Source organism: Dioszegia hungarica, assembly GCF_025882075.1.
Source record: "Dioszegia hungarica strain PDD-24b-2 chromosome Unknown MKK02contig_32, whole genome shotgun sequence".
NCBI lineage: Eukaryota > Fungi > Basidiomycota > Tremellomycetes > Tremellales > Bulleribasidiaceae > Dioszegia > Dioszegia hungarica.
This window is the reverse complement of record NW_026515781.1, coordinates 831,191-858,495: the sequence shown is the minus strand read 5'-3', so window position 1 is coordinate 858,495 and position 27,305 is coordinate 831,191. Positions and strand designations below refer to the sequence as shown.

At 56.8% G+C, this 27,305-nt stretch overlaps 11 protein-coding genes across 11 annotated transcripts; 4 read left to right on the top strand and 7 right to left on the bottom strand.

Moving 5' to 3' along the window:
* Positions 1–205: 205 nt before the first annotated feature.
* MKK02DRAFT_41648 (uncharacterized protein) lies at positions 206–1,104 on the bottom strand (the record flags this gene model as incomplete). The annotated part of the gene is made up of 2 exons (XM_053091646.1): positions 206–229; positions 298–1,104. The coding sequence occupies 2 exons, from the start codon at positions 1,102–1,104 to the stop codon at positions 206–208; spliced, it is 831 nt and encodes a 276-aa protein (XP_052941783.1).
* Positions 1,105–1,300: 196 nt separating this feature from the next.
* On the bottom strand, positions 1,301–2,721 carry MKK02DRAFT_30965 (uncharacterized protein; the record flags this gene model as incomplete). Its single annotated transcript, XM_053088181.1, has 3 exons — positions 1,301–1,359; positions 1,530–1,640; positions 1,857–2,721. The coding sequence occupies 3 exons, from the start codon at positions 2,719–2,721 to the stop codon at positions 1,301–1,303; spliced, it is 1,035 nt and encodes a 344-aa protein (XP_052941782.1).
* Positions 2,722–3,240: 519 nt separating this feature from the next.
* Positions 3,241–4,633, top strand: MKK02DRAFT_41646 (putative Ran GTPase activator; the record flags this gene model as incomplete). The annotated part of the gene is made up of 4 exons (XM_053091645.1): positions 3,241–3,432; positions 3,499–4,330; positions 4,378–4,546; positions 4,591–4,633. The coding sequence occupies 4 exons, from the start codon at positions 3,241–3,243 to the stop codon at positions 4,631–4,633; spliced, it is 1,236 nt and encodes a 411-aa protein (XP_052941781.1).
* Positions 4,634–4,892: 259 nt separating this feature from the next.
* MKK02DRAFT_41645 (uncharacterized protein) lies at positions 4,893–5,337 on the bottom strand (the record flags this gene model as incomplete). The annotated part of the gene is made up of 4 exons (XM_053091644.1): positions 4,893–4,929; positions 4,981–5,069; positions 5,123–5,242; positions 5,323–5,337. The coding sequence occupies 4 exons, from the start codon at positions 5,335–5,337 to the stop codon at positions 4,893–4,895; spliced, it is 261 nt and encodes an 86-aa protein (XP_052941780.1).
* A 256-nt stretch (positions 5,338–5,593) lies between these two features.
* Positions 5,594–8,152, top strand: MKK02DRAFT_41644 (Nsp1-like C-terminal region-domain-containing protein; the record flags this gene model as incomplete). Its single annotated transcript, XM_053091643.1, has 4 exons — positions 5,594–5,633; positions 5,763–7,543; positions 7,592–7,791; positions 7,840–8,152. The coding sequence occupies 4 exons, from the start codon at positions 5,594–5,596 to the stop codon at positions 8,150–8,152; spliced, it is 2,334 nt and encodes a 777-aa protein (XP_052941779.1).
* Positions 8,153–8,631: 479 nt separating this feature from the next.
* On the bottom strand, positions 8,632–9,372 carry MKK02DRAFT_21184 (Pre-mRNA-splicing factor 38; the record flags this gene model as incomplete). Its single annotated transcript, XM_053086375.1, has 4 exons — positions 8,632–8,846; positions 8,904–9,019; positions 9,077–9,233; positions 9,288–9,372. Coding segments are annotated over 4 exons (573 nt in total), but the record flags the coding sequence as incomplete, so codon positions are not given.
* A 333-nt stretch (positions 9,373–9,705) lies between these two features.
* On the top strand, positions 9,706–10,385 carry MKK02DRAFT_41642 (histone-fold-containing protein; the record flags this gene model as incomplete). The annotated part of the gene is made up of 5 exons (XM_053091642.1): positions 9,706–9,781; positions 9,898–9,963; positions 10,011–10,105; positions 10,155–10,223; positions 10,275–10,385. 5 exons carry the CDS (start codon positions 9,706–9,708, stop codon positions 10,383–10,385), a joined length of 417 nt encoding a protein of 138 aa, XP_052941777.1.
* A 139-nt stretch (positions 10,386–10,524) lies between these two features.
* On the bottom strand, positions 10,525–11,826 carry MKK02DRAFT_41641 (uncharacterized protein; the record flags this gene model as incomplete). Its single annotated transcript, XM_053091641.1, has 2 exons — positions 10,525–11,346; positions 11,611–11,826. 2 exons carry the CDS (start codon positions 11,824–11,826, stop codon positions 10,525–10,527), a joined length of 1,038 nt encoding a protein of 345 aa, XP_052941776.1.
* Positions 11,827–15,770: 3,944 nt separating this feature from the next.
* Positions 15,771–16,709, top strand: MKK02DRAFT_9513 (uncharacterized protein; the record flags this gene model as incomplete). The annotated part of the gene is made up of 1 exon (XM_053093711.1): positions 15,771–16,709. A coding segment is annotated over one exon (939 nt), but the record flags the coding sequence as incomplete, so codon positions are not given.
* A 131-nt stretch (positions 16,710–16,840) lies between these two features.
* MKK02DRAFT_21591 (docking domain of Afi1 for Arf3 in vesicle trafficking-domain-containing protein) lies at positions 16,841–19,394 on the bottom strand (the record flags this gene model as incomplete). The annotated part of the gene is made up of 8 exons (XM_053086438.1): positions 16,841–17,023; positions 17,074–17,196; positions 17,242–17,397; positions 17,454–17,726; positions 17,780–18,352; positions 18,396–18,839; positions 18,891–19,203; positions 19,255–19,394. 8 exons carry the CDS (start codon positions 19,392–19,394, stop codon positions 16,841–16,843), a joined length of 2,205 nt encoding a protein of 734 aa, XP_052941774.1.
* A 734-nt stretch (positions 19,395–20,128) lies between these two features.
* MKK02DRAFT_30957 (uncharacterized protein) lies at positions 20,129–26,871 on the bottom strand (the record flags this gene model as incomplete). Its single annotated transcript, XM_053088180.1, has 11 exons — positions 20,129–22,255; positions 22,299–22,826; positions 22,851–23,975; positions 24,025–24,150; positions 24,221–24,433; positions 24,492–24,759; positions 24,959–25,063; positions 25,302–25,753; positions 25,778–26,020; positions 26,210–26,332; positions 26,395–26,871. 11 exons carry the CDS (start codon positions 26,869–26,871, stop codon positions 20,129–20,131), a joined length of 5,787 nt encoding a protein of 1,928 aa, XP_052941773.1.
* Between the last annotated feature and the right edge of the window lie 434 nt (positions 26,872–27,305).

Here is a 27,305-nt window from a genome sequence, read left to right as displayed (position 1 = left end):
CAGCCTATAAGTGCCAACGAAAGGCCCCAATCGACTGCCTTGTTACTCATAGTGGGACTAATCAAATGCCGTGTCATGCTAGCTTGCCCCATTTGCTGCTGGAATAGCGGCTGTCTCAATGAGAGATTGACTGCATAATTCAAATTGTACTGAAGATATACACACCGGTACCACGTCAAGACTCCAAAGCTCTGACCGTCACATCCTACGCCTCTCGACGTCGCGGGTCCTGCTGCTCAGAAATGCGCCATCACTCCACTCTGAGCCGCTCGGACCTTTGCTAGTGAAGCCGCTGACCTTCCCTTCCCTTCGGAGGCCCTCGACGACCGAGAATTCCCGCCTGGACAGGTTCTGAAGCCGACTCTTGGAGTTCTGCTCTCTCACCGCTTGCCACACGTTCTCCTGCCAGGCCCGAGGTAGGGACATCGTGATCTTCTCTGCATTCCTGAGACTTGAGGGGCGAGTAACGTCCCAGCCCAGCCCCTCCAGGCAGTTGCTCAATTCCTGTAGATCAAGGCCTTTCTCGCTTGTCTTCGTGTATATCGCATAGACAGGCACGCACCCCGTAGCCCCTGAATGGTCTGATTGGTAGTACGGTGCGAGGTCAGCGTACTGCAACACCTTGACTTTCCCGGTAGCCAGGCTCGCCAGCAGACTGTCCTTGACAAGTTCCCCGTCTGGATTTTCAGGCTCATCGAGGTCGAAGGTCTCGCAATCGCTGCGCTTATGCTGACACTTGTAGTCGCCCCACTCGGCTTGGTCGGTGGTGTTGTAGATCTTTGTTTCGCCAGGGGTAGGGTCAGGCTTGGTGAGAACAGCATGAAGTATCGACGTGAGGGTGTTGAGCCAGGCCGTAGACCGCTCCGACTTGGCAAGCTGAGCAACCTCTGCTCGAACAGTCTTGTACGCCTCCGATTTCTTCAAAGTGCGCAGTCGATGTAGGAGGTCTTGACACAGCGCCTGGTTCTCGTGGTTGACAGTCACTGAAATGCGGGGTCCACTGGGCCTGTGACCATCGCCCTGTACCAGGGTCAATGGCCATGAGTGGGCCCCCTCGGGACGCAGCAAGCATGAGATCTCGTGTGCGGAAGGGGCAGACGGCATGGTGAGTATGGGAATGATCGCGGGTTGATTGATGATATAGATGTGCTGTGTCTCGTGACTGCAGTAGTGCGGAATATGTGTTGTCGCGGTCAGACGAAGAGAGACGGGGCGATCCGTTTAGGGATCTGCACTCTGTTTAACAATGCTCGCATCTAAATACTGCTGTATGGATTGTGCTGGCCAAACGCCCGAGTACTCATTGAAGCGAGGCAGCGGAGTGCTGAGGAGTTCCTATCTGTACTCCCTCATCCAGTACTGCGTCTTCAGCATGGATCAAGCGTGGGCATAGCGCGGGTACACAATATCTCAGGAGATTATCGTGAGTGCTTCATCGGATCAAGGGATGAGCGCAACCTAGCTAGAGCTGGGCTTGCGATCGCGCAACAAGCAGGCATCAGATTATAGATCGTCCTTTCAGGTCTCACAGCTCGGTCGTAGCCCCGCCAGATCGTCTCTACGCCATCCTGGCCATTCTCCGGCAATACCTCGAGATCTAACAAGGTGTCGATTGACAGAGACAGCTAGGATGAGTATACCTGAACATCATCAGGCAAACTCTGCAACACTAGCTTGCACCAGATCACCTGGTGGAGCGAGAACAACTATCAGGATACTGCCATGACTACGATGGCCATGAAGCAAAACACACGTTCGCCGTAACATATAGTATACTACCGAAATCACAAGCACCACATCAAGATCCTTAGGCTCTAATCGAGCCGCCGCCCGCTCCTAGTCCCGATACGACTGACCCTCAACATGGTACGGTCCCAGCCACTCGAAGCCCCCATCTTTCCACACGGAGCCGGGCGGTCCGACACTGGTCACGCCTTTGTACCCCTCATCAGCCGGAAGCGCCTGTAGCATCGTTAATTGCCTCGTCGAAAGAGTCCACGACTCGAGCGTGATTCCTTGCTCTGACAGCGCTTCGAGGAGACTCTCCTTCCATCTGTCGACCGGGTACCTCTTCACAAGGCTCACAGTACGAAGGCTTGTCGGGTTTGCGACGTCCCAACCGATCGATGAAAGAGAGGCATTGAGTCGCTCCCCGTCGACTTGGGTTGCTCTCGGACCCGCGAAAACAGCATAGACCGGAGCGACACCTGTGGAGATTGGGCGGCGCGGTTCGTGGAATGGAGCATATTCGGCATACACCGCGGCCCGTCCGGCGTCCAGGTAGCTCATCAGACCTTCGTCCGCCGCCTTGCGCGATACCCCGAAGAGATCAAAAGCCTGAGTGAAGCTCTGCTGCTTTCCGTTTTCGAAGTTGTACTCGACCCAGGGGGCAGCTCCGAAATCGAAGGCGGTAACGTCACTGGTGATGTCGATGGTCGGGACGTAAGGCTGGGTGAGCGCAGCGTATATGACCGGTAGCATGGAATCGACCCATCCGGTGAGCTGCTCTGGGTGGTTCAGCATTTGAACGTCTTCTTGGATCCTTCTGCAGGCTTCGGATCCCTTGCAATTTCTGATTCGTCGGACGAGCTCGGCGAGCTCAGCAGCGTTCGTGCTCCCGACAGTGATAACGAAGCGTGGTCTCCCTCTGCTGGTTGTACCGACCACTGGGGGCCACAGCTCGACGCCTAGAGGCTGGGGAGGCCTAACGCTGGAGGTCATGTGAGTGGATGAGGGAAGCGACATGGAGCTGAGTACGGTGAAGCGAGTGAGGGTGTTATAAGGTATGAGTGAGTGTGATGAGAGTATGGAAGGGAAGTCAGGGAAAGACGTGCATTATGGCCCCCTTTTATCGAGAAGAGCTCACAGTCCGTCAAAGGGTCATGAAAGGACAACTCTGCCTTTTAGGCTGACTGGCGAGATCCAGACACGTCCTAGATTGCGGTCATCCATTCAATCTCTGAAACGCCATAGGATATGATCCTTGCCCATGGCGAGTCCACGATGGGTCCACGCGACGCACTTGATCTGGGCGCCCACGACGAGCATGGTGGGGACAAGGTAACTTGCCCATACCGCCACATCCAGCGCCACATTCCTCACTCGCTGGCGCCACTTTCGCTTCCCTCCGCGCGTTTCAGCCCACAAAAAAGTCCCTTCCCCTCCCTACTCAACTCATACCTCCCATCTTACCCTCCTCAAGCAGTACCCACCACCCTACTCGCCACACAGCGACGCGCCATGTCGAGCTCCAAGTCATTTTCTATCCTAGGCAAAGGCCTCAAGGCCAATTCGGCCGCAGATCTCGAGCCGTACCTTTCGGAACTGAGGGAGATGGAGGATGTTGAGGAGGTACATTTCGGGGCGAACAGTCTGGGCGTGGAGGCGTGTCTGGCTATTGCGGAGGTCCTCAAGGGGAAGAAGAACCTCAAGGTGAGCTGAGCGGAGCGTGCATGCTGGAATAGGCGATAGGCGAGCGACAAGAGCTGATACTCTTAGCTTGTCGACCTCGCGGATGTCTTCACTGGCCGGCTCATCTCTGAAATCCCACAAGCCCTGTCGGCAATGTGTGATGCGCTCAAAGACCACACCTCCCTCGTCGAGCTCGACCTCTCCGATAATGCCTTTGGCGGTCGTTGCGCCGACGCCATGGTCCCCTTTCTCGAAACCAACACACACTTTCAAAACTTCCGTCTCAACAATAACGGCCTCGGTCCTATCGGGGGCAAGATCATCGCGCACGCTTTGTCAGCCAATGCCGACAAGTGTGCCAAGGAGGGCAAGGAGAGCTCTTTGCGCGTCATCATCTGCGGGCGGAATCGGCTGGAGAATGGGAGTGCGGGCAATTGGGCCAAGGCGTTTGAGAAGCACGGCAAGTTGAGGGAGGTGCGGATGATCCAGAATGGGATCAGGATGGAGGGGATCGAGGCGATTGCGAAGGGACTGGCCAAGTGCCCGACGCTGGAGGTGCTCGATCTGCAGGACAATACGGCGACGCTGTCGGGGACGAGGGCGCTCGTCAAGGTTCTTCCGACCTGGAAGGACTTGCGGATACTCAACCTCTCGGACTGTATCCTCTCGCCAGCGGGCGGGATTGCACTCGGGACGGCGCTCAGCTCGGGGTCCAACCCAAAGCTCGAGGAGCTGCGGCTGCAGTATGGCGAGTTTGACAAGCGGACGGTCGAGCTGCTTTCTACGGCAATCACGCAACATCTCACCCAGCTGAGGGTGCTGGAGCTGAACGGGAACAAGTTTGACGCGGAGGATGAGTGTGTGGAGAAGCTCAGGGAGGCGCTGGCTCTGCATGGGCACGAGGACGCGCTGGATGAGTGTGAGTCTGCTTCGATGAGAGGGAGGCAACCTGGCTGACGGTCTCAGTGGAAGATATGGAGGAGGCAGATGAGGATGAGGACGAGGAAGAAGATGAAGAGGACGAGGCTGAGAAGAGCGATGAAGATGCTGAGGAGGCGGCCGATGAGGATGATGGGGTTGCGAAAGGGGAGGACAGCTCGGTCCTGCCTCCGGTCTCGGACAAGGCTACCGACGAGTAAGTCTCTGTAGTCTGCGGTCAGACTCGACGCTGACCTCCAGCCTTGCCGACTTGCTGGCTGGCTCGCACATCGCTTCGAAGTAGACGCCTATCACGAGAAAGATGACTTCGAAAATATACCTCGCTGGAGCGGATGAGGAGGACGGCGTGGGAGGCAATCAACGAAAAGAGACAGGTAGAGTATATGCTACCCATAATGATTAGTCCCCAGTATAAGCATTGCGCATCACGACCGACATGACTCGAGTGATGAGCGGCTCCGTGCCATGCCGTTTCCTCGTCGCGTTAAGTATACATCGCAGGCCAGGTTACCGGGAGACTAGGTCTATTCGGGAGACAACGATCAATCCTCATCCATCTTTGGCTTATCCTTCGATTCTCTGGTCCTTGTCAGCTTCTGCTTGCCTATAAAAGTCACAGCCGGTACTCACCGTATATACAGGACGTTGTTACACCGGATAAACACCTCCCCGAGAGCACCATTTGACCGTCCATTCTCAATTTCCTCCGTATTGGCTAGCTGCCGTCATCAGCTTCTTGTGACCGCGATCGACGCGTGCCCGCAAAGCTCACCTGAAGGTTCATGTACCCATCCGTCGACACCAAATACCCCTTGTACTCCAGACCCCACTTTAAGCGGACATAGACCACCTTGCCTGTTAATTCCTGAAGGAATGGTTTTGGGTTGACGGGCTGCGATATCAGCTCAATCGTCGTTTTCTTTCCACCTCCAGAACCGCCTCCATCGCCGCTCTCGGTGCAGCTGGACGTACTGCTACTGCGGACATAGCTGCTATATGGATGTATAGGAAGGTATATGCGACAAAGAGGTGTGGATGGGCGAAGTTCGCGAAGAATGAACCTGCCAAATTTGATCCCGCTGTCTACACCATCACCAGCCAACTCAACTCTCGACAAGCTCTTCTTGCACCTCTCACAATCGCCTATATCACAGCTCTCTTCACGTTAGACAACCTCAGAGGTAGCTCAGCAAGAATGTGTGAGCTCATACCACCGCGACGGCCAAGGAAAAAAGCTGACAAAATGCAGCAGGATTCGGTGGTTTCGGCCAACAAAATAGTTAGTTCGCGTTCCTCGCGAGGTCCCACCGTTCACGCCTGCCTTGGGGGCAGTCACGGTCACAGGCAGGCCGTACTGGATCTGATAGCTGATTGGATCCATATATCATTGGAGATATGGTCTGACCCTTCAGCTTCTTCCAACCCCTTCGGCCAGCCCGCTCAACCTGCCAACCCAGCTCCCGGTGGTCTCTTCGGCGGGGGTGCTCCAGCTGCAGGCGCCCAGCAAACTGCAAGCGGATCCTTGTTCGGTGGCGGAGCCGCTCAACCGGCAGCAGGCGGGTCGCACTTTGGCGGTGGAGCGGCTCCAGCTGCACCATCCGGCGGATTCTCTTTCGGCAGCGGCGCCCCATCAGCCCCTTCATCCCTATTTGGCGGATCGCAACCTGCATCAACAGTGACCGCACAAGCACCCTCACCAGCCCCCAGCTCCTCGGCATTCAGCTTCGGCGGCGCGCCTTCGAGCGGTAACGGCGCGGCACCGGCGGCACCCGCATCGGGTGGTATGTTTGGCGGGTTTGGCGCTGGCGCATCGGCACCATCAGCTCCTGCTGCCGGCTCGGCGACACCAGCGGCCAAGACGGGCTTCTCATTTGGTGGCGCGGCGTCAACGACCCCTGCGGGTGCTCCCCCAACGACCAATCTCTTCGGTGGTGCTGCCAAGCCAGCGGCTGGAGGAAGCCTTTTCGGAGCACCCGCTGCTGCCCCGGCTGCTGGAGGAGGTCTTTTCGGTGGAGCTGCACCCGCTGCTCCAGCTTCAGGCGGTAGTCTGTTCGGGGGGGCATCTGCTGCTCCAGCAGCTGGTGGCCTCTTCGGGGGTGCTGCACCGGCTGCGGCTCCAGCTGCTCCAGCGACCGGCGGCGGCCTTTTCGGCGGTGCAGCTCCTGCTGCTGCACCTGCGGCATCCTCCGGAGGCTTCTCTTTCGGCGCACCCAAGCCAGCCGCCGCTGCCCCTGCCGCCCCTGCTACTCCCGCACAAACGAGCAATCTCTTCGGCGGAGCCGGATCCACTACACCGGCAGGAGCACCTCCAGCCGGCGGATCCAGTATGTTCAGCTTCGCAGCAAAACCTGCCGAACCAGCACCGGTAGCTGCAGCGGCTGCACCTCCAGCGGCACCCGCAGCCTCAGGTGGAGGTCTCTTCAGCTTTGCCTCAAAGCCTGCTGAACCCGCTGCCGCTGCCGCCGCCGCACCAGCAGCAGCACCAGCAGCATCATCCGGCGGTCTTTTCTCGGGACTCGGTCAAAAACCTGCGGCGCCCGAAGCACCCAAAACTGGCGGCTTCAGCTTCGGTGCACCAAGCGCAGCATCCACATCTACCGCTGGAGCAGCTGCACCCGCCGCTCCCGCCGAAGCTCCCAAATCCACCGGGTTTAGCTTTGGCGCACCCGCTGCGTCTGCTGCTTCCGCTGCGCCGGCTGCTGGAGCCGCCGCTGCCAAGCCCGCAGAAGCACCAAAAGCCGCCGGCGGATTTAGCTTTGGTGCTGCTCCCGCCGCACCTGCTGCAGGGGCGAGCACGGAGGCACCTAAGACGGGCGGGCTGTTCTCTGGTCTCGGTGCCGGCGCAGCGGCCAAACCTGCCGAGCCTGCAGCTGGCGGATCGGGATCGCTCTTTGGCGCTCCTGCTGCTGCGTCTACATCCGGTACACCAGCTGGCTCGAGCCTTTTCGGCGGTGCAAAATCCACCACAGCACCGGCTGCTGCGTCATCGTCGACTACTCCTGCACCGGCGGCCGGAGCGGCGGCTTCTACATCAACGGCTACTGAGCCTGCACCGAACCTGCTGCGCGGAAAGACACTGGAGGATATCGTCGATACATGGAGTAAAGATCTGGAGGTGCAGGTCCGGGAATTTGAGAAGCAAGCGGGAGAAGTGAGGGAATGGGACAAGGTATTGGTGCGGAATGGCAACCAGGTGAGCTTCAATGGTGTCAGACGTGTGACAACAAGCTCATAACCGCAGATCACGGGTCTTCATCGTCAAGTACAAGAAGCACAGCAGAACCAGGCGGCTGTAGATAAAGCGCTGGACTATATCGAGACGCAACAGAAACAGCTGGATGCGATGTTGACGCACTATGAGCGGGAGATTGGGGCGTCGACGAATGATTCGAGCAAGCCATTGGCGGCGAAGGCTCCGGCGGACAAGGAGAGGGAGAAGGCGTATGTCCTTTTCTTCTGACACGTTTAAAGGATCAGCTGACGATTCAGGTACAATCTCGCCGAAGACCTCAATAAACAGCTAGACGACCTCTCGCGCAATCTCACCCAAATGATCGACACCGTCAATACTCTTTCCGCACCCCAACCGACGACTAGAGCTCGGACGAACGGTACCAACCCAACGGCGGCGGAAGTGGAGGCGGCGAGTCAGATGCCGGATGATCCGGTCAATCAACTGTCGGCGATTCTGGGGGCGCATCTGAGGGCGTTGGGGAGTATTGAGCAGGGGACGGGCAAGTTGGAGGGCAAGGTGGAGGAGCTGGAGGGGAGGATGGGGGTTGCGGGGCGGGCGAGGCGGTGAGCTTGCAAGGTGGCGGTATAAGGGCATAGATCAATGAAACAGCATGACGATGTATATCACCTGTATCCAGGCCGTCGAGATACCGCAAGGCTGGCACATCGTTCATATTGCTCTGCTCTACATTACCATCTCATACGTCCCCATCCAGCTTCTCATCGTCGTCCGCAACAGCCATCTCCACATCCCGATCCGGCGAGATACTCGGACTTCGAGAAACATATCGCCCCCTCGTATCGCCCTTTTCCCCACCTCCATCCTCACTCCCACTACCCACAGAGGGCGAGCGGGAGACGTATCGACCCCTTTCGGATCCAGAGACCGAGGCCGAGCCGGACCGCGAGCGATTCCGGCGGGATTTGCGGAGGTCGGGCGAGGAGCCGCACGATGAGGGTGGGGTTCGTGACGGGGTACGAGAGGAGAGGCGGGGGCGTTTGTGTGGTGATGCAGGGGCTTCTTCGGGTGGGGCGTCGTCCTGCTGGTCAGATATGGCCTTGACTGAACCAATGTTTTTGGAACAAAGTGAGGGCTGAGTGAAGACGGTATGGACGTACGAGAAGTGACTTTCTCGGCGCCAGACCTTCCGTCTCCTCCAGAACGGATCGCTGCGTCAATCGAGGCAGGATGATATCGCACACTCGATCCTGCGTGAGGAGCTCATCGATGAACTCGTCGAAGTGCGTTAGGGAGTATCCGCCTATATGTCAGCTTTCACTCCTCACGGATCTTGTGAAGGGGGGGAAGGGTAGCTCACCGACGTGTCGAACCCGTAGTTTCCGGTAGTCCTTCATCAAAGGCTCAAGGGTCTCGTATATCTCCAACGAGCGGAATGTGAGGCGGATATAGAAGGCTGCGAGGGCTCTCAGATACCTGAGAGATCAGTGGCTCTCCGGAAAAGCATTAGGAGCGGGGGAGGGGAAGACCCACTTGAACTCCTCCGCCAGCAGATATTCCAGCAAAATCTCTTTATCTGGCTGTAGCTGTAACAGCTTGAGCGTAAGGCACATGAACGCCGTCGGTGTCTGACGATCTGTAACTCCTCCTATTGCTTGAAGCTCTATTGCTCGGTCGATAAGGGATTCGGCTGTAAGGTCAGCTCTTCTTCACAAGACTCCTCGGTAGTATGAACGGAACGGACCGTTTATGGCGAAGCATGATTCTTTCCAGTAGAGAGTCTCGTATATCCTGGCCCGGATGACCTTCTCGATAAGGTACTGAGGGGATCAGCTCTATTGACCGCGGGCGGGAAGGTCGAAGGGAAGCTCACTTGGGGGTTCCCGCCGTGGATTGATCCGCCTTGCCTTGCTGCTGCAGTTGCCATGATGCTTCTGCAATACGCTTGAGTAAGCTATGTGCTATCTGTGTCGAGTACTGTGTCCGTTCTAGGCCTTGAGTAATGACAGACGTGGATGGATGGTTGCTGGGTGGTTGATAGTGGACCAGTTGAGGGTCTTCGACATTTCGCCGCTCGAGGATTTCACTGTTTACACATTGTCTACCATCCACCTTCACTTTCGATCTTCGCTCCACACCTCATAACACCAGCTTCAGGAGTCATGTCCGACTCGGGAGCACCAGCGGGGGACGACGAAGTCGGACTCCCCAAAGCTACTGTGTTCAAGCTCATACAAGGTGAGTTACGGGTGAAATCTTCCCGCTCGCTTCCCCTCCTGCCCGACCATGTCTCGTTCCTGACCAGGTCTTTGCTGATGGGCACTGACTGGTCTGAACACATACTGACCATTCAGAGATGCTACCACCAGATATGGCCTGCGCGAAGGATGCCAAAGAGATAATAGTGGATTGCTGTGTTGGTGAGCTCATCGCCCTGGATTCAACGGGGCAAGAGCTGACCAGGCAGAGTGGATCAAGCTCATCTCGACACAATCAAATTCCATATGCGACGAGAGCTCCAAGAAGACAATATCACCAGAACATGTCCTGGCTGCTCTCAAGGTCAGCTCAACCTCTTTCCAAGTCGGAGCGGGCTCAGCTGATCTAGCAGCAATTAGGCTTTGAGGACTTTGTCGCCGAGGTGGAGGATTCGAACAAAGACTTCAAGCAGATCCAAAAGGTGAGCTTAGCGGCTCCTACTGAGTGATAAGAGCACAAGCTGATCGAACAGGAACGCACCCGGACACAACCAGAGACGAACGGAATGTCACAGGCGGAACTGCTCGCGCTTCAAGAAAAGCTGTTTGCTTCTTCGCAGGCGAGGCTCGGAGGGGGTCAATGAGGAGCTGAAGGGCATGGGCATGGGGTAGACCTTTACAGAGTTGGGCTCCAGTGTTGTACGTACAAGCAGACTACATTCTTCACTACAGAGCAAGAAATATAATTACACTACAAAGACCGATCAAGCCTCACTGATCTCACTACTTCGAGGAGATTACAGCAGACAGGGGCCTAGGCATCGGCCTCATCCTCGTCGTCCGAGTCGGAGTCATCGAGGTAAGGAACCAGGCTGACCGACTGGGCTGGCTTGGACTTGGACGGCCCCGCGATCGCGTTGACAGACCGGGAGGGGATAGAGGCAGCGGTTCCATCTTGCCCTTTGGCTTAAGCGGGGCGTCGACCGCCTCCACCGCCTCCTCAACATGCCCATCTCCAGCCTTATCATCCTCCGGAGCCGTCTCCCCAGTACCCCTTATCGCCCTGCCCAGGCTGATCATCTTCGTCTCCCAGGCAGCTACAATCTCGGGATCACCAGACCCAGTTGGGTTGCCGTCCCTGGACCCCCCCATGGGCCAGTCCCTCCAGTTGTAGTAAAAGCCCGGGACGTACTCGGCGACGAGGAGGTGACCGTGCTTCTCCATATCAAAGTCACCCTCAAACTCGGGAGGGGTGAGGGAACGAGCGCGGATGCGCATCTCCGGGATAGCGACACTGGGGCATCTCCAACGTCTCTCGAACGCTGCAAGCGATGCCTTTACGTCCGAGTGGTCTTCTGTGAAGAAGAGGAGGGTGCTGACGGTCATGGGAATCGAGGGAATCTTGCCGTGAACGCAGTCGCGGAGAGCAGCGCCCTGGCATTCCACACGGTAGATTAGGGGGATGAGCTCCGCCCAGCTGATGCGAGAAAAAGCGGCGTGCTCGAGGCGGTCCTCCTCTGGGTGGGCAACTGCGATGAGGAATGTGAGGTGAGCGTCGGATGCCTTGGGATCGCTGGGCTTGTTGAGCAGGACTACGCCCCTTGCCTGATACATCAGTATACGCGCATACACCACAACAGCAGTCGTGGAAAGCTTGAAGAAAAGGTCTCCTGTTCAAAGTGCTCAGAATACGGCTTCAAAGAACGCGGTGCTCACAACAGATATCGATAGCTAGAGTGTACCCGATCCCGTATTCAGATAGCATTGAGGTGGATCATGCATGACAGCTAAGTACTAGTCTGAAGACTAATATATAGACTGTCCTTTGTATGTACAAGTGTGGAGGAGAGGATAAGAGAAAGGACTTACCAGGAGCGCGGCCTTGAGTTTGATACCCAGAGCTTCGGTAGAGCTGTTGGGCACAACACTAAAGACAACACGCAGAGTGCTGTGGACGTGGATAGGGCGGACCGAGGGAGCGGAGGCGTATGGGTAGAACATGCAGTCTCCCTTTGGGTACCGAGGGCTTGGACGGTCGCACGTGGAACCTCGCTTCCGAGGAGCTGAGGAGATGGGACGGGGCATGCTGAAGGTGGTGATTGGAGTTGGAATTAGGTGATATAGCTACAATCTATCAGCACTGTCATCGAGGCCGAGGAGACCAGCTTTGCCAAGATGATAGGATAGCTCACCTTCTTCGGTATCTGTGAGAGCTGCCCGGGAAGCGGAAGGGGTGAAAGCTGTTGCTCGGGAGGTATATCGGTCAGAGGGACGTGATAGTGCTCCCCAATAGTAATAGTACGGGAAAATACCAGGCTGATATACCATTACCATGGTCCTTAGTATGGTAAATTACTAATACCAGCTATATGCCTTGGTATTAGTATGGTATTTAGTATCGCCCCCCGCGAATCCAGTGGTAGCAGGTATTACCAAGTACTAGGCCTGGTATACCAAAAATACTACAGCTTTTCCGCCACCCGTCCTTTCCTGAGCTGCTTACTGAGTAGCAGTCCCGCCAGGAGGACTCTGCGTCAGTCTTACAGCTCTCAAGTAGCCTTTTGGTACATGCGGACATGCACTGGCGCTGCTTCTGCATCTGTGACCACGAACGGCACTCCTTTGTTCGAAGTCAGACACTATTTTGTCCGAAGTCAGACACCACTTTGTCCGAAATCAGCACCGCTTTGATTGGTCTACAGCCTGATTATGGCTCTACCATGGCCTGAGAGGGTGATGACGGGGATGATTGGACTACGTTGCTGCTCAAAGAAAGCCTCAATGTTCGCATGCTTGCAGCCACATACGACTTTGGTGGCGGACTGGGTGGCAACGGGAGCAAAGATTGCTCCTCATGTTCCTCACTGGGTCTCACCCATGTCCGCACTTTCGGTACGAAATGAGCAGGGGTAGGCTTAGGGAGGAGCGCTCCTGGCAATCTGAGCACCTTTATAGCATCATACGGCACTCTATTGGACGATGGAGAGTAGTCTAGAAATTTCCACTCGGGCCTGGTATACCATGATATACCAGCTTGGTATTGGTATTTTACCAATACCATGCTCTCCCGCCTGGTATAGTACAATTACTTACCAGACGATCCTCCTGGTAGATAGTATGGTATTTGGTATTGGCCTCCGGCCCTCCACTGGTATTAGTATATCTACCAAAATACTATTGGGGAGCACTAGGACGTGATAGTCACAGCGTCAGATCTGGCGATATGATGAAGATGGGTGGAATGGGAAGACGGCTGGAAGGGACAGTGGGTGGGATGTTGGATAGGATAAGGGAAGCAAACGCCCCAAGGCAGGAGGCGCTCTTTATACCACAGGTGAACGGCACATGACAGGACCAGTGGCGGGTCGTCAGCATGAGCGATTTATCGAGTCGATACGGTAAACAAGCTCTGCTGGCTACCCGGAGCCTCTGTCTCACCATCTAGCTCTTATCCCGTCGCGGGCACCTTGGGCACAGCAGTGAAAGCCAATCATGATGCAGAGAACGGGTGGGCTGGCACCTCTTGGTCAGGAGGCCTAACGAGATTCGACTCCGCGCGGAACTTGGCCTTGCGCCCGTGCCTGAATCACGACTGCGCACTTGTCCACGATGATTGGTGACCAGTGGTGTGAGTCAGCATAGAGTGATTATAGGCTGTGCCATAGTGCAACATCGCGGGCTAGCTCGGCTCCGGCTCTTCCCAGGGGGCAGGTAAAGCGCATACGGCATCTGCTGCTTGTTTTCCTTCTGCAAGAGTGCCTCATTGCAAGACTCCGCAATCGCCGATAGACGCAAGGCAGGACGGCGCACTGATGAAGCTGGAGAGCAATGTGATGATCAAAGATATCCGGTGCGGAGCAGGGCTTGGGAAGTGAGATTTCAAATTGAGATCTCGGATTCAGTCCCTGTCTTCGTCAAATGGACATACCTATGGCCTGCGCCCAGCAGTATTAGTAGAGTAGACCCCACGCTATGGAAGCTTGGTACGAGAATGCTAATCGACAAATGGAAACGAATCGGATCGATACATCGACAGCGACATACCGGATCGGAAAGCAAGTCGGCAATATTGGACACATCGGAAACGCGACAAGGGAAACGGTTAATCAAGGGAATATATAAATGGCACTACGATCTCGAAGGGACTCGGACAACATGACCTCGCACTGGAGCGTGATGATATCGGATATCATATCCTAGATCCAGTGGCTGGGTCGGATATTGATTCTTTTGCCACTCAAGCCAACTCAAGTGAAACATATCGTTTTCTCCCATTCCAACCTTTACGTGAGTCTTGCAAGTCTCTGCACTCGCAGTAAAAGTGCCTCATTTCGAGACTCCGCAAATCCCGATAGTCGCAGGGGATGATGGTACGCCGTGGACTGCACAATGTCCCATAGACAACGATATCCGATACGGAGGCTGATTTAGAAAGGGGGGTTTCATTGTGGGACCCTCGATTCGATCATGTTTCCGTCAAACGGTCAGACCTGTGGCGCGCGCCCAGCGACGTTGTCAGATTGCGCCCCATGCTATGTCAGCCCAGGCTCGATGAATGACAAAGCGGACAATGATCACGACCGAACGGTATAGGAGTAGGTCACAAGATCCGAAATTGATCTCGCATATCGGTAAGGTAAAACGGATAATGGATATGACCCGGCACGACACGACGACACGACAATATGCGACAAATCACATGAGTGGCAGCAGAAATCGAGGGACACGGACGAAAAAGCCGGAACCAGTAGCATTGAAGATATCGGATATCCAAGACTCAGTAAACTGGGTTCTTCTTTTACTTCCCGGGCTGGGTCGGTTGTTTGTATTCTTGCCACCCGTGCTGACTCAGGTGAAACATGTTGTTCTCTCCCGATCTGGCAATGACACGAGTCCACCGTCGCTCACTCTTTTGATTTTCGCCTCATTTTGAAATGCCGAAATCCCCGATAGACGCAGGTACAGAGTCCGCTGCATTACAGAGGCCTTCAGGGTTCTCATCAGTGATACCGATACGGAACAGGACTTGGGAAGGGGGAGTTCAATATGAGCTCTTCGATTCAGTCCTGTCTTCGTCAAACGGACAGACATACCTATGGTACGCGCCCAGCAGTATTAGTAGAGTGTACTCCACGCTAAGGACGCCTTGGGGTACGATATAGACAGACTACAAACGAACAGACGGCACTCAGGCAACAGACGAAATAATGGCACTACGATTCGAAGGGACTCGGACGACACAACCTCGCACCAGAGCGTGATGATATCGGATATCATATCCTCGATCCAATGGCTGGTTCGGATATTGATCTTTTTGCCTTTCATGCCGCGAAGGTGAAACATGTTGATATCACCCGATCGGGTAATAAATCTGATCAGGTGACCACGCTCCCACCTTTGCCCCTCCCATCGCCTCTTTGGAAATCCCCATAACACTGATAGACGCGGAGCAGTCCTAGTGGACGCGTTGCCTTCTGCTGTCTGGCTTTGCTGCCATATGTAGAAGTAACTAGACAAAGCAAGGCCGCTACTCCTATGGGATCATGGGCTCAAGAATCGACGCACGGATCTGAGTTGGTGAAGGATTTCTCGATCAAGAAGAGCTCGGCTTTTTAAACCGCCTTTCAACCTTGATAAGATAGCATGTCGACTAGCCTGAGCGCAGTAAGGGCAGCACGCGCAGTCACACCAGTGGCTCGAGCGTTAGCGGGGAGGCGGTGGAGTTCGACCGATGCCGAACAATCCGTAGGGCAGCAAGAGAAGGGGAAGGAGCCCCAATATCCCAGCATCGAGGCGATTAGGGCGAGTGCGGAGGCCGAGGTGAGAGGTAGCGGGCGGTCGAAAGAGATCAGTAGGGATATGGGATCCGAGGCTGAGTCGTCTCGCTCGCCTAGGAGACCGGCAACGTCATTAGAGCAACAGCTGTAAGTTGCCTATCAATTGATGAGGGGGCTCCTTGCTGACATTCTAGCTATGGTAATCGCACCACCTCCCCCTCCAAACAACACAAAGCCTTTCCTCGATCAATCTCCATCACCGACTCCCTCACCCCTGCATGGCGGAACAATCAGCTAGACCTCGAAGAAGCTCGTCGCCCTGCTCGAGGGGTACACGACCGCTTTCGGCGCACACAGGGGACGACCCCCGCGGAAGCCACGACGTTGAATGAACTCATGGCCGAGATGCTCCATACTGCGCCCATCAGCAAATCTCATCCTGGCAGGGCAAGGAACGAGGCATACACTACCTCGCTCAGGTCCTACGGAGGTCCTCCTCCACCATTGACGGGTAGTCATGGAGGCCGCATCCACCCACGGATGCTGGAGCGGCTAGAGACGGAGGAGGACCACGCGGTCATCGAGGAGCTGGACTCGATGAAGGAGGAGATAGGACTTCTCCAAACCGATGTGGACCTGCTCAAATGGGCAAAGAAGCGGGTGTTTGCACCCATCGGAGCCACTCCTTCCCTCGATCCCGCCAAGGCCAAGACCGCTATCAGTGAGGGTGACGCCGGACCTACCTACCCACCCGTCTACTCCCGCATCCTCGCATACCTCCTCGGCTACGTCCGGCGGAACTACAACAACCCCCACCTCGTCCTCGCCCTTTTCCACCACGCGCAAACCCAATCGCCCGAATCATACCTCTCCGGATGCCTCGCTGGGGCGTACAATGAAGTCATCAAGACTCGGTGGGAGTCGTTCAGGGACCTCGAGGGCGTCGAGGCGGCCGTGAGGGAGATGGAGGCGAATGGGGTCGCGTGGGATCGGGGAATTGCGAAGACGATGGGGAAGATCGTTGATGAGGTGTCGAAGGAGGTGTTTGAGGGCGTGAGGTCCAAGGAGATATATGGCGAGGGCGTCGAAACGAGGCTGCTCCGCCTGGAGGACAGGCTGCAGAAGGACATCAACATGCAGACGAGGATGTATGAGGCTAAGCAGAGGGAGAAGCAGGAGCAGAGGAATAGGGCGGCACAGTCAGAGGAGTTTAGGGAGGGGCAGTTGCGGCGGGCTTCGGATGAGAGGATGTGGAGAGATGCTGTTCAGAGTACCTAGTTCGCCGATACGGTGTCGTGGCTAGACGTAATACCAAATACATCTCAAGATGCCTGCACTTCTTCTCTTTGCAATACTTCTTCTCCCTCTGGTCCTTCGCTCATCCCACCCGTTCTTGGCCCTTCTTGCCGCTGCCGCTCTGCGTGCACGGCATTTCTCCGCTCCAGCAACTGCATAAATGCTTTCCGATGAAAGTAGTTCATGGCCATCACAGCATGTTGACCGAGCTGCGACGAGTCAGCTACGCTAGTCAAACAGAATAGACAGCGTAGCTCACCTGAAAATGCTGCAATGACAGGAGGATGTCCACCGCTGATTCTCGAACAGCGACCCAGCGGTGGAATAGCCCATTCGCAATGGGTGTCAGACCACCCAGGTGGAGTGGTAGACTCTTGAGCAGCTAGAAGATCAGCATGGCTCCCGGGCGAGAGAAATGAAGACATACCTCCAGGACCTGCTCATACGTTTCCAGATTTTGCGCCAGTGACCCAAAAATCGCCTCTGCCTCGGCATCGCCCATGTTCTGCCCAGTCCGCAAGCACGCGATCTGATGATGCACATCGAAGGGTATCCGTCTTCTGCGTGCTTCTTGCGCCCAGTCCTACACGGTCAGCTGACCCGCTCATTCCCGGGTATTATGGACCTAAAGCAGCTCACTTTTGCAAATAACCGATAGCTCTTGGTCTTTCGCCACGCATCTATCCGATGCCCATTTGCCCACATTTCCCGCTGCTTCTTGCTCTCATCGGTAAATACCGTTCCGCTTCCCATACGCCCATCGCGGAACGGGGTGGAGGGGTAGCCGATCTTGGTCAGCCCATGGTGCAGGTATTCCTGATACGAGGCTAGTCGGGTGAAGCGGGCGATATAGTCGGTCATCCGTTGACGGATGTACATTTCGCCATAGTGTGCTCCGATCGCCGACATGATCTACAGATCATCAGCTTACAAGCTCAGACAGGATGTAGCGTTTGGAAACTGACCTCTTCCATAAACTGGTTGTCCACACAATCCGCCTTTTGCGTGGCCGTCATCTTCGCCGCCGGCGCACTCGCCATACCCGCCGCATCCAGATCCAGCCTCGTCCCCTGCCCCACAGTGACTTCGCTTCCCTGCGCGCCACTGTTCTGCCCCATCGAGCTCCCTGCCTTCATGTTCTTGTTGACCGTAATCTTCCCCGTCTCAATGTCGCAGCACACATCCCAGCAGGGTAATTCCACGAATCGAGGATTGGTGATCCCCGCCACAAATCCGTTCATCCCCTCCAGCATCTCATAACAACTGAGGTTGCAGTAAGGGAGGGCGGTCTCTGTGATACCGCGCAGAATTTGGCCGCAGCCTGTAGCGAGGGCGCAGACGGAGAGGACGGTACGGGCGACGTGATTTGCTGGATACTGGGTGCCGAGGATGAGGACGCGTTTGTGAGCCAGGAGAGCGTTAATGAGGAGTACGATAGGATGGGTGGCGGCGCCATTGGTGTGGAGATATGGGTGGAAAGGGCCGGGGAAGGGAGCGGGGTTGGATGAGAAGGTGCTAATAAGCTCTACCAGGGAGTACTGTTCATCAGCCCAGTCCCCTCGCAGACTGAGGATCACTCACATCGCCGACTTCCTCCTCGAATGTCGACAGAGGGATCTTCATCGGAACATTGATTCGCCTAAACCGCACATCCACATCAAAGAAGTGCGTATCTCGCATCCCTTTCCTCCCCGTATCTGCACCACTCCGCGCCTGCCCGGAAGGAGTGGCAAGATGGCTGGAGTCGCTCCGTTCTCGCAACATCGGCATCTTCTCTTGCCGCTCATCCAGCTCGGCGCTGATCGCAGCAGCCTCCAGCTCCATATCTCTCGCAGCGGCACTCGCGGCATCGTACCGCTCTTCAAAGAGATCTTTGCGGTCGGATTGGCGCATCATGATCTTCTCGGCGCGGGTAAGACGGGGCACGGCGAGGATCTGAGCTGAGTTGCAGCAGTCGTATAGATGTGCGAGGACTTCAGGGGAGGGGGCGCGGAAGTACTCTTCGAGAGCGAGCAGGAGGATGGGCTGAAAGAGTCAGCTATGACTTCGATATCGGCCAAGAAAGAAGTAGCTGACCTTGAACACATGTATCCATGGATGTGGCGTGCAGATAGCTAGACTCTTGACCAGCGCTCCCCGCTTGGCCGTCTTGTCCGCTTTACACCGCACACAAGACAAGACATAGAGTAGTCCGCCGCCGACCGCTCCTCGTTTTGGTCTGCTGCCTTTGGGGAACATACTCGCCCTCCTATCTTCGACCGGCGCGACCGCCTCTTCGTGCGCTAGCATTGGGTCGATGGCGAGCGCGTGATCCTGTCCGAGGTAGAATACCGTCCAATCTTCGGTCCGAAGGTGGGCTCCATCGGGAAGCATGAGTTCTGCGAGGCGACTGACAAGTCAGCTGGAGCTCCCCATAGAGGTCGAGAGCTGTGTATCTCACTGCTCGTCTGTCCCTGTTGGATAAGGGTATTGCTGGGATATTGTCGACCCCAAATCGATGTCGAACTCCGCCAGAAGCACAAAGTGAACCGCCTCGTCCTCTCCTTCCCCTATCTCCTCCTCGTCATCTCCCAGATCCATCACATCTGCCCTGTCTACGCCCGACCTTCCGCCAGGAGAAGCCGCTGGGCTTAGCTGCCCGAAGCCGCCTGGGGTGAGGCTAGCGCCTGCAGCGGGCACGAGCGGGGATGCTGGAGTGATATGTGTCCGTTCTAGCTGAGATGTAGTCTGGTCGATTGCGTTAGAGGAGTATGTGGTCCGTATGGGCGTTGAAAAGTCTTCGTAGGGCTGGTCTGGCCGACCTGTATGAAGAGGGGTGGAGAAGTCTTGAGGGGGATGGCTAGGGGTGTCGGGTGTGGGAGGGGTGATGGACGTGGGATTACCGGAGAAGGGATGCCGGCTCATTTCGTGGGAGAAGCTGTAGCGACCCTTGGAGCACGCCTGGGTCACTCAGTAGGATCGATGAGGGAGTCCAGGGGTGTAGAGGTGGATGCGTGAAGTGTAGAGCGACACCTCATACCGTTGCGGATTTGTTGACGGTTTGAGCGTTGGATTACGAACGGACCGGCTTCAAGTGGGGGACCGCTCACAGGAGCCTATAATCTTCCGGCGCAGGAGATGGAGTGGACATGATCATATGCATCGTTAACTAGTTATACTACAAGGGGCACCAGATATGCTAGAGCTATATACTACAAGAAGACTAGACTAGACATGGACCAAACTAGACTGCATTTCCGTCATATATCACGCACTCACTCCTCCGCCTGATCCTCCTCCGCCCCGTCCCGCAATCCCTGTCCCTCTTTTCGCCATCATTGAGTCTTACATTCTCCGCCATCGCCTGTCGGGACTGAGCTGCCCCCAGTTGGTGTCGGAGCAGGTCCGCCGATAGGAGCCTCAGACTGCGCAGGGGGAGGCTGGCCAGCAACTGGGGTGCTTGTGGGAACCGATGAAAAGCCAAACAGCCCTCCGCTCGGGGGCGGAGGCTGAAGGGCCATAGACGGATCGCCGAAGATACCGCCGCTGAAGCGCTGAGAGGGAGCTGCGGATGCGGGAAAGAGTCCTCCCTCGGTGGCAGGAGTTCGAGCGGGTGCTGGGGATTGACCGAAAAGGCCACCGCTGGGACGTTGAGAGGGACCTGCGGTTGCACCAAATAGTCCTCCACCGCCCGCTGACGCGGGCGGAGCGGGTACAGTGGATTGACCGAAAAGGCCGCCGCCGGAGCTTGGCACGGAAGCTGCCGCTGAGCCAAAGAGACCCCCGGTCTGCGCGGGTCCCTGGCCGAAGCTCGGACGGGAGGCAGCGGCAGGTTGTGCCGACCCGAAGAGACCGCCCGAGTGCGATGGAGCGGATTGGCCGAATCCATACGGTCCCCCAAACCCGGCGCTGACGCGCTCGCTTTGAAGCCGGTTCAGAAGCATCTCGTTTTGCTGGTGGAGCATCATTGGGTTGTAGCCGTAAGGTGCGTCCCGGCTGGACCTGAAGCCACTGTAGGTTGAGCCTGACATGCCGAACATGCCATGGGGGTATAATGGATGATTGGGCGGATGGGCAAACATGAATGGTGGAGGACTGGCGTAGGCATCTACGCCAGACCATAACTCCCGGCTCCCGTGCCGAGCCGCTGAGCCCGGTGCCCAGCTGTGCCGCTGGCGAGCGGCGTCCGACGGGAAGGCCGGCTGGCTGGTCGCATACCGCGCGAATGCTTGGTGTCTGGGCGAGATGCGCGGAAGCTCACGGTCGGCGAATGAGGAAGGGGGCTGGTCTGGTCGGTAAGGGTGATAGGAATGGCCGAAGCGGGGTGGGTCGGCAAAGGGGTTCCGAGGGGTGGTGGACCGTGTAGCAGCGGGAGAGCTATTGGCTGTCTCGCTCCCGGAGGTGGCACCGGTCGATGCGTTATCGAGGGAAGAGGGGTTTCCGTCCGTAGACGGGAGAGGACGCGGCGCCGAGTCCGCATGGCTGGCGGCAGGACCAGCTGAGCCTGCAGACGTAGAACCTTCCATCAGCCTGGTGACGAGCTCGGCGACGCTCGTGCCAGCGGGTGGGTATACCAAGGAGGCGGACAGGACGCTAGCGGTGTCCGCCACCTTCGGTGTCAGGCGGGCCAGCGAGGCGGTGACCTCCGCTAGCTGCGATGTGAGGTCCACCGAGACGTGGGTTGCGGGGACCGGGCTGATGGTCTGTATGGTACAGTCCACCTGAGTCGAAGGTGGGTGAGGGGTTGCGCCGGAAGTAGTGGACTGCTCCGGGATTGGCTCCGCCACCGGTGCCTCTACGAGGACCGCCTCATCATCGTCAAGCAAGTTGACCCCGCTCGCCTCAGCGATAGCATTGAGCATCCCCGAGTGGTCGTTGAGCTTCTCGAGGACCTTGCGCAGCATTGCCTCCGTCTTGTCCACCTTCTTGGCCGGGACCGCGGACTCCTTCCCTTTGCCTTTCCTGCCCGGCGCCAGATCACCGTCGACCCGGAGAGACTTGGCCAGTTCGAGCAGCTTGAGCCCGAGCGAGCTGTCGAGCCGGACGTCCTCGTCCTTGAGCATATCAAGGACACGGAGGGAAGCCGAGGTATTGAGCGGGGAAGCGGCGAGGTCGGCGAGGTATCGACCTAGTAGCTCTTGCTGGGAGTTTGGAGAGAGGACCCCAGCTGGGAGATTGATACTCGAGGCCGAGGGAGTCATGGGGTCTGCGATGGGGATGGGGACCGAGAAGCTTTGCTCGAGTGTAGGAGAGGGACACGCCGAGATGAAGACATCGGCGGGGCGTAGACCAATGCTTCCGCGCTTGACGCTGGTGGGTGCGGGCTCCGCAGTGGGTGCAGCGTCCGCCGTGTCGTTCTGCGTGGATGGTCCGGCGGATGCGGTGGACGGGCTTGGACCAGACGCCTTCTTGACGATCCTCATGTGTACGCTGACGATGGTGCGGTGATGCACTTTCGCCGTCTGATGGTCAGCTTGTATCTCGAAAGAAGCCTAGACAACTCACCCATTCCGCGAACGGTACTGTCGCCTCACATCTACACTGCCCACATACCTTCTCAAACACCTCGAGAGAAGTCTTATCCCCATCGCTCCACTCATCGCCCCACGCATCATAGATCCGAGCGCGAACCGAGTCTTCTCGGACCGAGCCGATAACAGCCTCGGCCGTGTAGATGAGCGGCATCCGCTCGGCGGCGGTAGCACCCTGCAAGTCGCTTGGCTTGTCGATTGTGACGACGGGCGCCATAACCGGTCCGGACGGCCCGCCAAAGGAGATGGGGCCGAAGGGTCGTGTGACGGTCCGGTCTCGATCGAAGCAGAGGGTCTGACCGGGGCGACGCGATGCCTGAGCGTAGAGTCCAGACACTGATGGAGGAAAAGCAGCCGCGGCCGTGGCGACCGTGGCCTTCTTGACGAGCATGATGTGCAGATCATCTCTGGAGTTGAACCTCTTGGATAATGCCTGATATGGGGTCAGCAAGCGGCCCATTGTGTTCTGTAGGTTATGGTGACCTGCCCATGCAGCCAAGGTCTGAGACATCTCGCAAGTACACACCCCGTCCTTCCTCTCAGAGACATAAATAGTAGCCCGATCCGCATCGCTCCACTCTGGTCCCCACGCTTCCCAGATCCGCGCCCTGATGTCCGCCTCATCGACGTGGGTGAGGCGAAACATCAGACGAAGGGAACCGTTCGGCTCGTTTCCTGACGCTTTGTCGACGGTAATGATTGGACCCAAGCGCTGACCGAAAACGAGGCAGTCGTTTGGGATAACGATCGACCTGTCCCGCTCGAAGCAGGGAACGATGGGAGGGATCGCCGGCGAGGTCGGTGCAGCCGCAAGAGGCCGCGTGGTATGTTTGCTGTCGGTGCGCAGGGTACGGGGCGCCGCGGTGGAGGGTTCGGGCTGACCGGCCGTGATGGGTTTGGATAAAGCGAAGGAGATCGGGCCTGCAGAAGGCGCAGTAAATGAGCCTTGAATGCTCGACTTGGGCGGACTGGAGCAGGGACCTTGAGTGAGGCGGGCCGTTGCGGTATTGGGCTTAGGAGCGGACGTGACGGCCGCAGGGGCGCTGACGGGAGAGGGAATCCCGGGCGGATTGAGAGCGGCAAGGGCATCGAGATGACGTACGCTGGCCGGCCCCTCTGGTGGCTTGGAAGCCTCTGACTGGAGAGGAGCCTGACGAGGCTTCGCGCAGATGGGCTGAGCCGGCGGAGGGAGACTGGAGAGCATGCTGAGGATGCGCTGATGGATGTCGTCCTCCTCCGGTCCGGCCGGCGCGGACTTGACCGCTTCCGAGACGATTCGCTCGAGGTCCTTGAGCTGACCAACGTCGAGCAAGCCTGCTCCGGACTGCTTGGTGGTGCCGGGCCCTGTGAGAATGGCTGGTGCGGTGGTACCAGTAGAGGGTTCAGCGGCCTTACCGGCCGAGACACCCTCGGTGTCAGGCTTCTTGGAGGCCATGTCCGGCATAGTGTCGGTCGGCCAAGCGCAGTCGTCGCTGTCCGACTCGTCTCCGCTGACGTCGACGAGACTATAGGCTGAGGATGACTTTTTGGTCGAGACAATTTTGGGCGAGGCGTGGGTGGGGACTGTGGGGGACGCAGCGAGCTCCGAACGGCCCTTCATCCGGATGCAGGTGAGGCTCGGATTGGCCGAGGATCCTGTAGACGTATTGGCCTGGATATGAGCATGGTTCAGAGGGCTCAATCGCCCGAGTCAGACTCACGTTTGCGAAAGAAATGATCTTCGGTTCAGTCGCCACTGCGCCCACCTTGCCCTTCCCCTTCTCGGCCGCACTCGCTGGGGACGTGTTCTTCCCTTCTTTCTCTGCTGATGCAAGGGAAGACGATGCCTATGTGGATCAGCTGGATTTCCGAGATCCGGGTCTTCTCGTCCTGAAGATCAATCTTAAGGACACGTACTTGATGCTGCTCCGCCACCACTGTCTCCCGCTCGTTGGTGATTGCTCTCAGCGCTTGGTGCATTCCATCAATGGCACCCTCCACCTTCTGACCTCCGGATCCTGTCCAAGGTTGTTGGATGAGGGCCTTCTCGCCATCTTCCACTTCGGACGAGGAAGGGTAGGCGCTGACGCTGTACTTGGTCTGGCGAGTTTTATTGTTGTCGAGGTATGTCTGCAGTGTATCAGCCACTTACATTATCGGGCTCATATGGGTATCAAAAGGCACTTACAGACATCTCCCAGTAGTTCATCCACTCGGTCCTCTTCTCATCTGTCTCCAGCCGGAACTTGTAGGTATGGGGGTCGATCCCTAGAACGACGACGTAGAAATAGGTATCCGGTAGGTTCTTTGATGTCCAGGTATGATGCCGCGGGTCGTCCCCTTCTGCCACGGGCATGTGGAAGTCGAGCTGCCATTCTCCGACGGGCGGCATGATGGATGATGTTGTGTTTGGTGATGGCTGGTTGAAGGGAGAGGGGGGTTGACTTGGAGGTGGACTCGACGTTGAGCGTCGTCTCCGACTCTAGCGACGTCCGGAGACGCGCTTCGTTGGATGGTTTTTGAGTAGAACGAAGGCTAAGTAGTCTGGGGACTGGTACAGATAGTAGGCCCAAGAAGAAAGGCAAAGGCGAGCAGAACAAGGGGGCATGTTGGGTCATTTGAAGGGCGCGACACACAGCTCGTCTCGCCACCCACCTTTCCCCGCGTTTCTCGGCACGACAACGTAATGCGGGGTAGATAAGAGTGGCAGCTGCGGTCGCGAGCGTGGCGGCGAAAGTGGTGGCAAGTGGCAAACAGGGACTAGAGGCAGACGGCACTCTGCAGCCGCCATCGACTGGCAGCTCGAGTCGCGATCATATATCCAATCTGCGGAATGCACGCCCCAGAAAGGCCGGTGTCGTGCCCAAGTAGTGTGAGCGTACATAGCCTAAGTGTTTACAAGAGTGGCGTCCACGCAGTTGTCATGGAGACGTGTTCACGTGAAAGCGTTCAACTAAAAGTAGAAATATCTTCCACTCGCGACGATCCGAGGACGGACCTCATCGATCGTAAGGCGGTGCGGGCAAGACCGTACAGCGAGCTGTGTTCCGCCGCCCTGATCCTCTCCTCATCGACGGGGCCCAAGAGCTCGCTGATCATCAGAGCGAGCCCGTACTCATAATCCCCTTCCAGAGCATTGACGCCCCATTTGAGACCCTGAGTCATCTTCCTCATGACCAACCACAGCTCCTCACTTGGGATCTTTCCTCCCAAGTCCTCCCTGATGAGGGACTTTTCCGCCACAGTAAAGCTCGTCCCATGTCGCTGAGCCAATAGATCCCCGAGTAGAACGGGTGGCGATGTCTGATCGGGTTCGGTAAACCGCCACTCGCCGCTGGAGACAGCATAGGAGGGCGGGTTTTTCGCTCTAAGCCCGCGGAGGTACACCTTGCGCATAGATGTGACTGAAAAGGGGTCTTGATCTCTTGGTATACACTCTTCAGATGTAGCCTAAGATTTGAACATAGAACTCACGTCTCGGGCATAGGCTGTGCCTGATGACAAAGTCACCATGGTGCCCTTCTCGGGCAAAACATCCTCGTCGCGCAAAGCGGCCTCCCCTTCGCAAGACACGAGGAAGACGTCCATTTCGAGCGGTGGTTTTCTGTGTCTCGCAAAGAATGACGGATGGGAGTCTTGTGAGGCAGTTGTCGATCCAGGCTCAGCCAATCCATCGTACTGGACCTCCGATGCTCGGACGAGCTGTTGCAGGTAGTGCTCGGCAAAAGTATCGCGGTAGGTATACCCACACCTGAACTTCATGGATCTTGAAAAAATGTACCGTACCAGTACCTGAATTATCCGAAGGTAGGTACCGCCGTACCTACTTCGTGGTATATACTAGGTGTACTTGAGTTGTTCAGTAATCTTGCGAGAGCTAAGCTCAGTGTAGCTCGAGATGCGCACGCATGTATGACTCTCATCCCTTCGGAGTCGCACTACCGACGTCTTTCCGGCAGTCTGCGCGGGAAGTGGCCTCGGCGAGATTTTTTTCAGGTCGTCTCGTACCATACCAGTACCAGTGATTGCCTGCTGGTAGGTATACCAGTACCTGAAATCAGCCGCAAAATGGTCGGTACACTAGTACCTACCGCGGTACCAGTACCAGTGCCGAGCACTAGTTGCAGGAGGTCTCTGGTGTATCTCAAGGACTCGCCCTGCCCTGAGCTCATCTGCACTCTATGGTCTCCAAACTGATCTGCCCCTCCATGAGCCTGAATAATCGCCGTGACGGGTCCTGTACTGTTCTGGGGGCGGCCCTGGAAAAAGTCGATGAGGCCCGTCGCAAGCTCATCTTCTGAGCATGCCACTCCGTTGCAGATGACTCGGTGATGTATCCCATACCGCGTCAAACCATCCGCCATAACATCGACCTCCTCTTTCCCGGCTACCCCTCCTCCGGGCGCCGCTATGACGACCACACTGCGGTCAGAGTCCAGAGGTCCGTGTTCTGGTATGCAGGATGTGGGGGTCTGGGTGAGAGTAGAATCCCGACGCCAAGGCCGGGCGCCGGCTGCTGTGAGGGATGCGAGGGAGAGTGTTGAGACGAGGGTGGTAAGTGCTACCATCTTTTGGTACTTCGATCTTCCGTTGGGCTGGGTGGAGGATGCTTGAGAGTAGTGATCCAGAAGAGGGTGAGGGGGAACGGAGAGGGTGAGAAGATTAGTATGTGGATGAACAGAAAGTGAAGTGAGATACGCGCGTCTCTTCAGCTTCAGCTGTATGCTGTGCTCAACACGGAAGATCCTTTACTGACGATCCCTTGAATGAGATGTCCACACACGTCAGAGTACTCAGCGCGGCGCGGGGCGGGGTGAAACCGATGATCTGCTGACGCGGAGTAAGGCTCGTCATAAGGTGACACGGTCGGCCTGGCCTATGGGCGCCCTCCTGTACAGGCTCACGCGGCCCATCGTGATCCTCTCGACGCAGAGTGCCCCCAGAATCGGCTGATGAGAGAGCTTGACGCAGCCTTAGTCAAGCCCATCGTGCGCAAATGTAT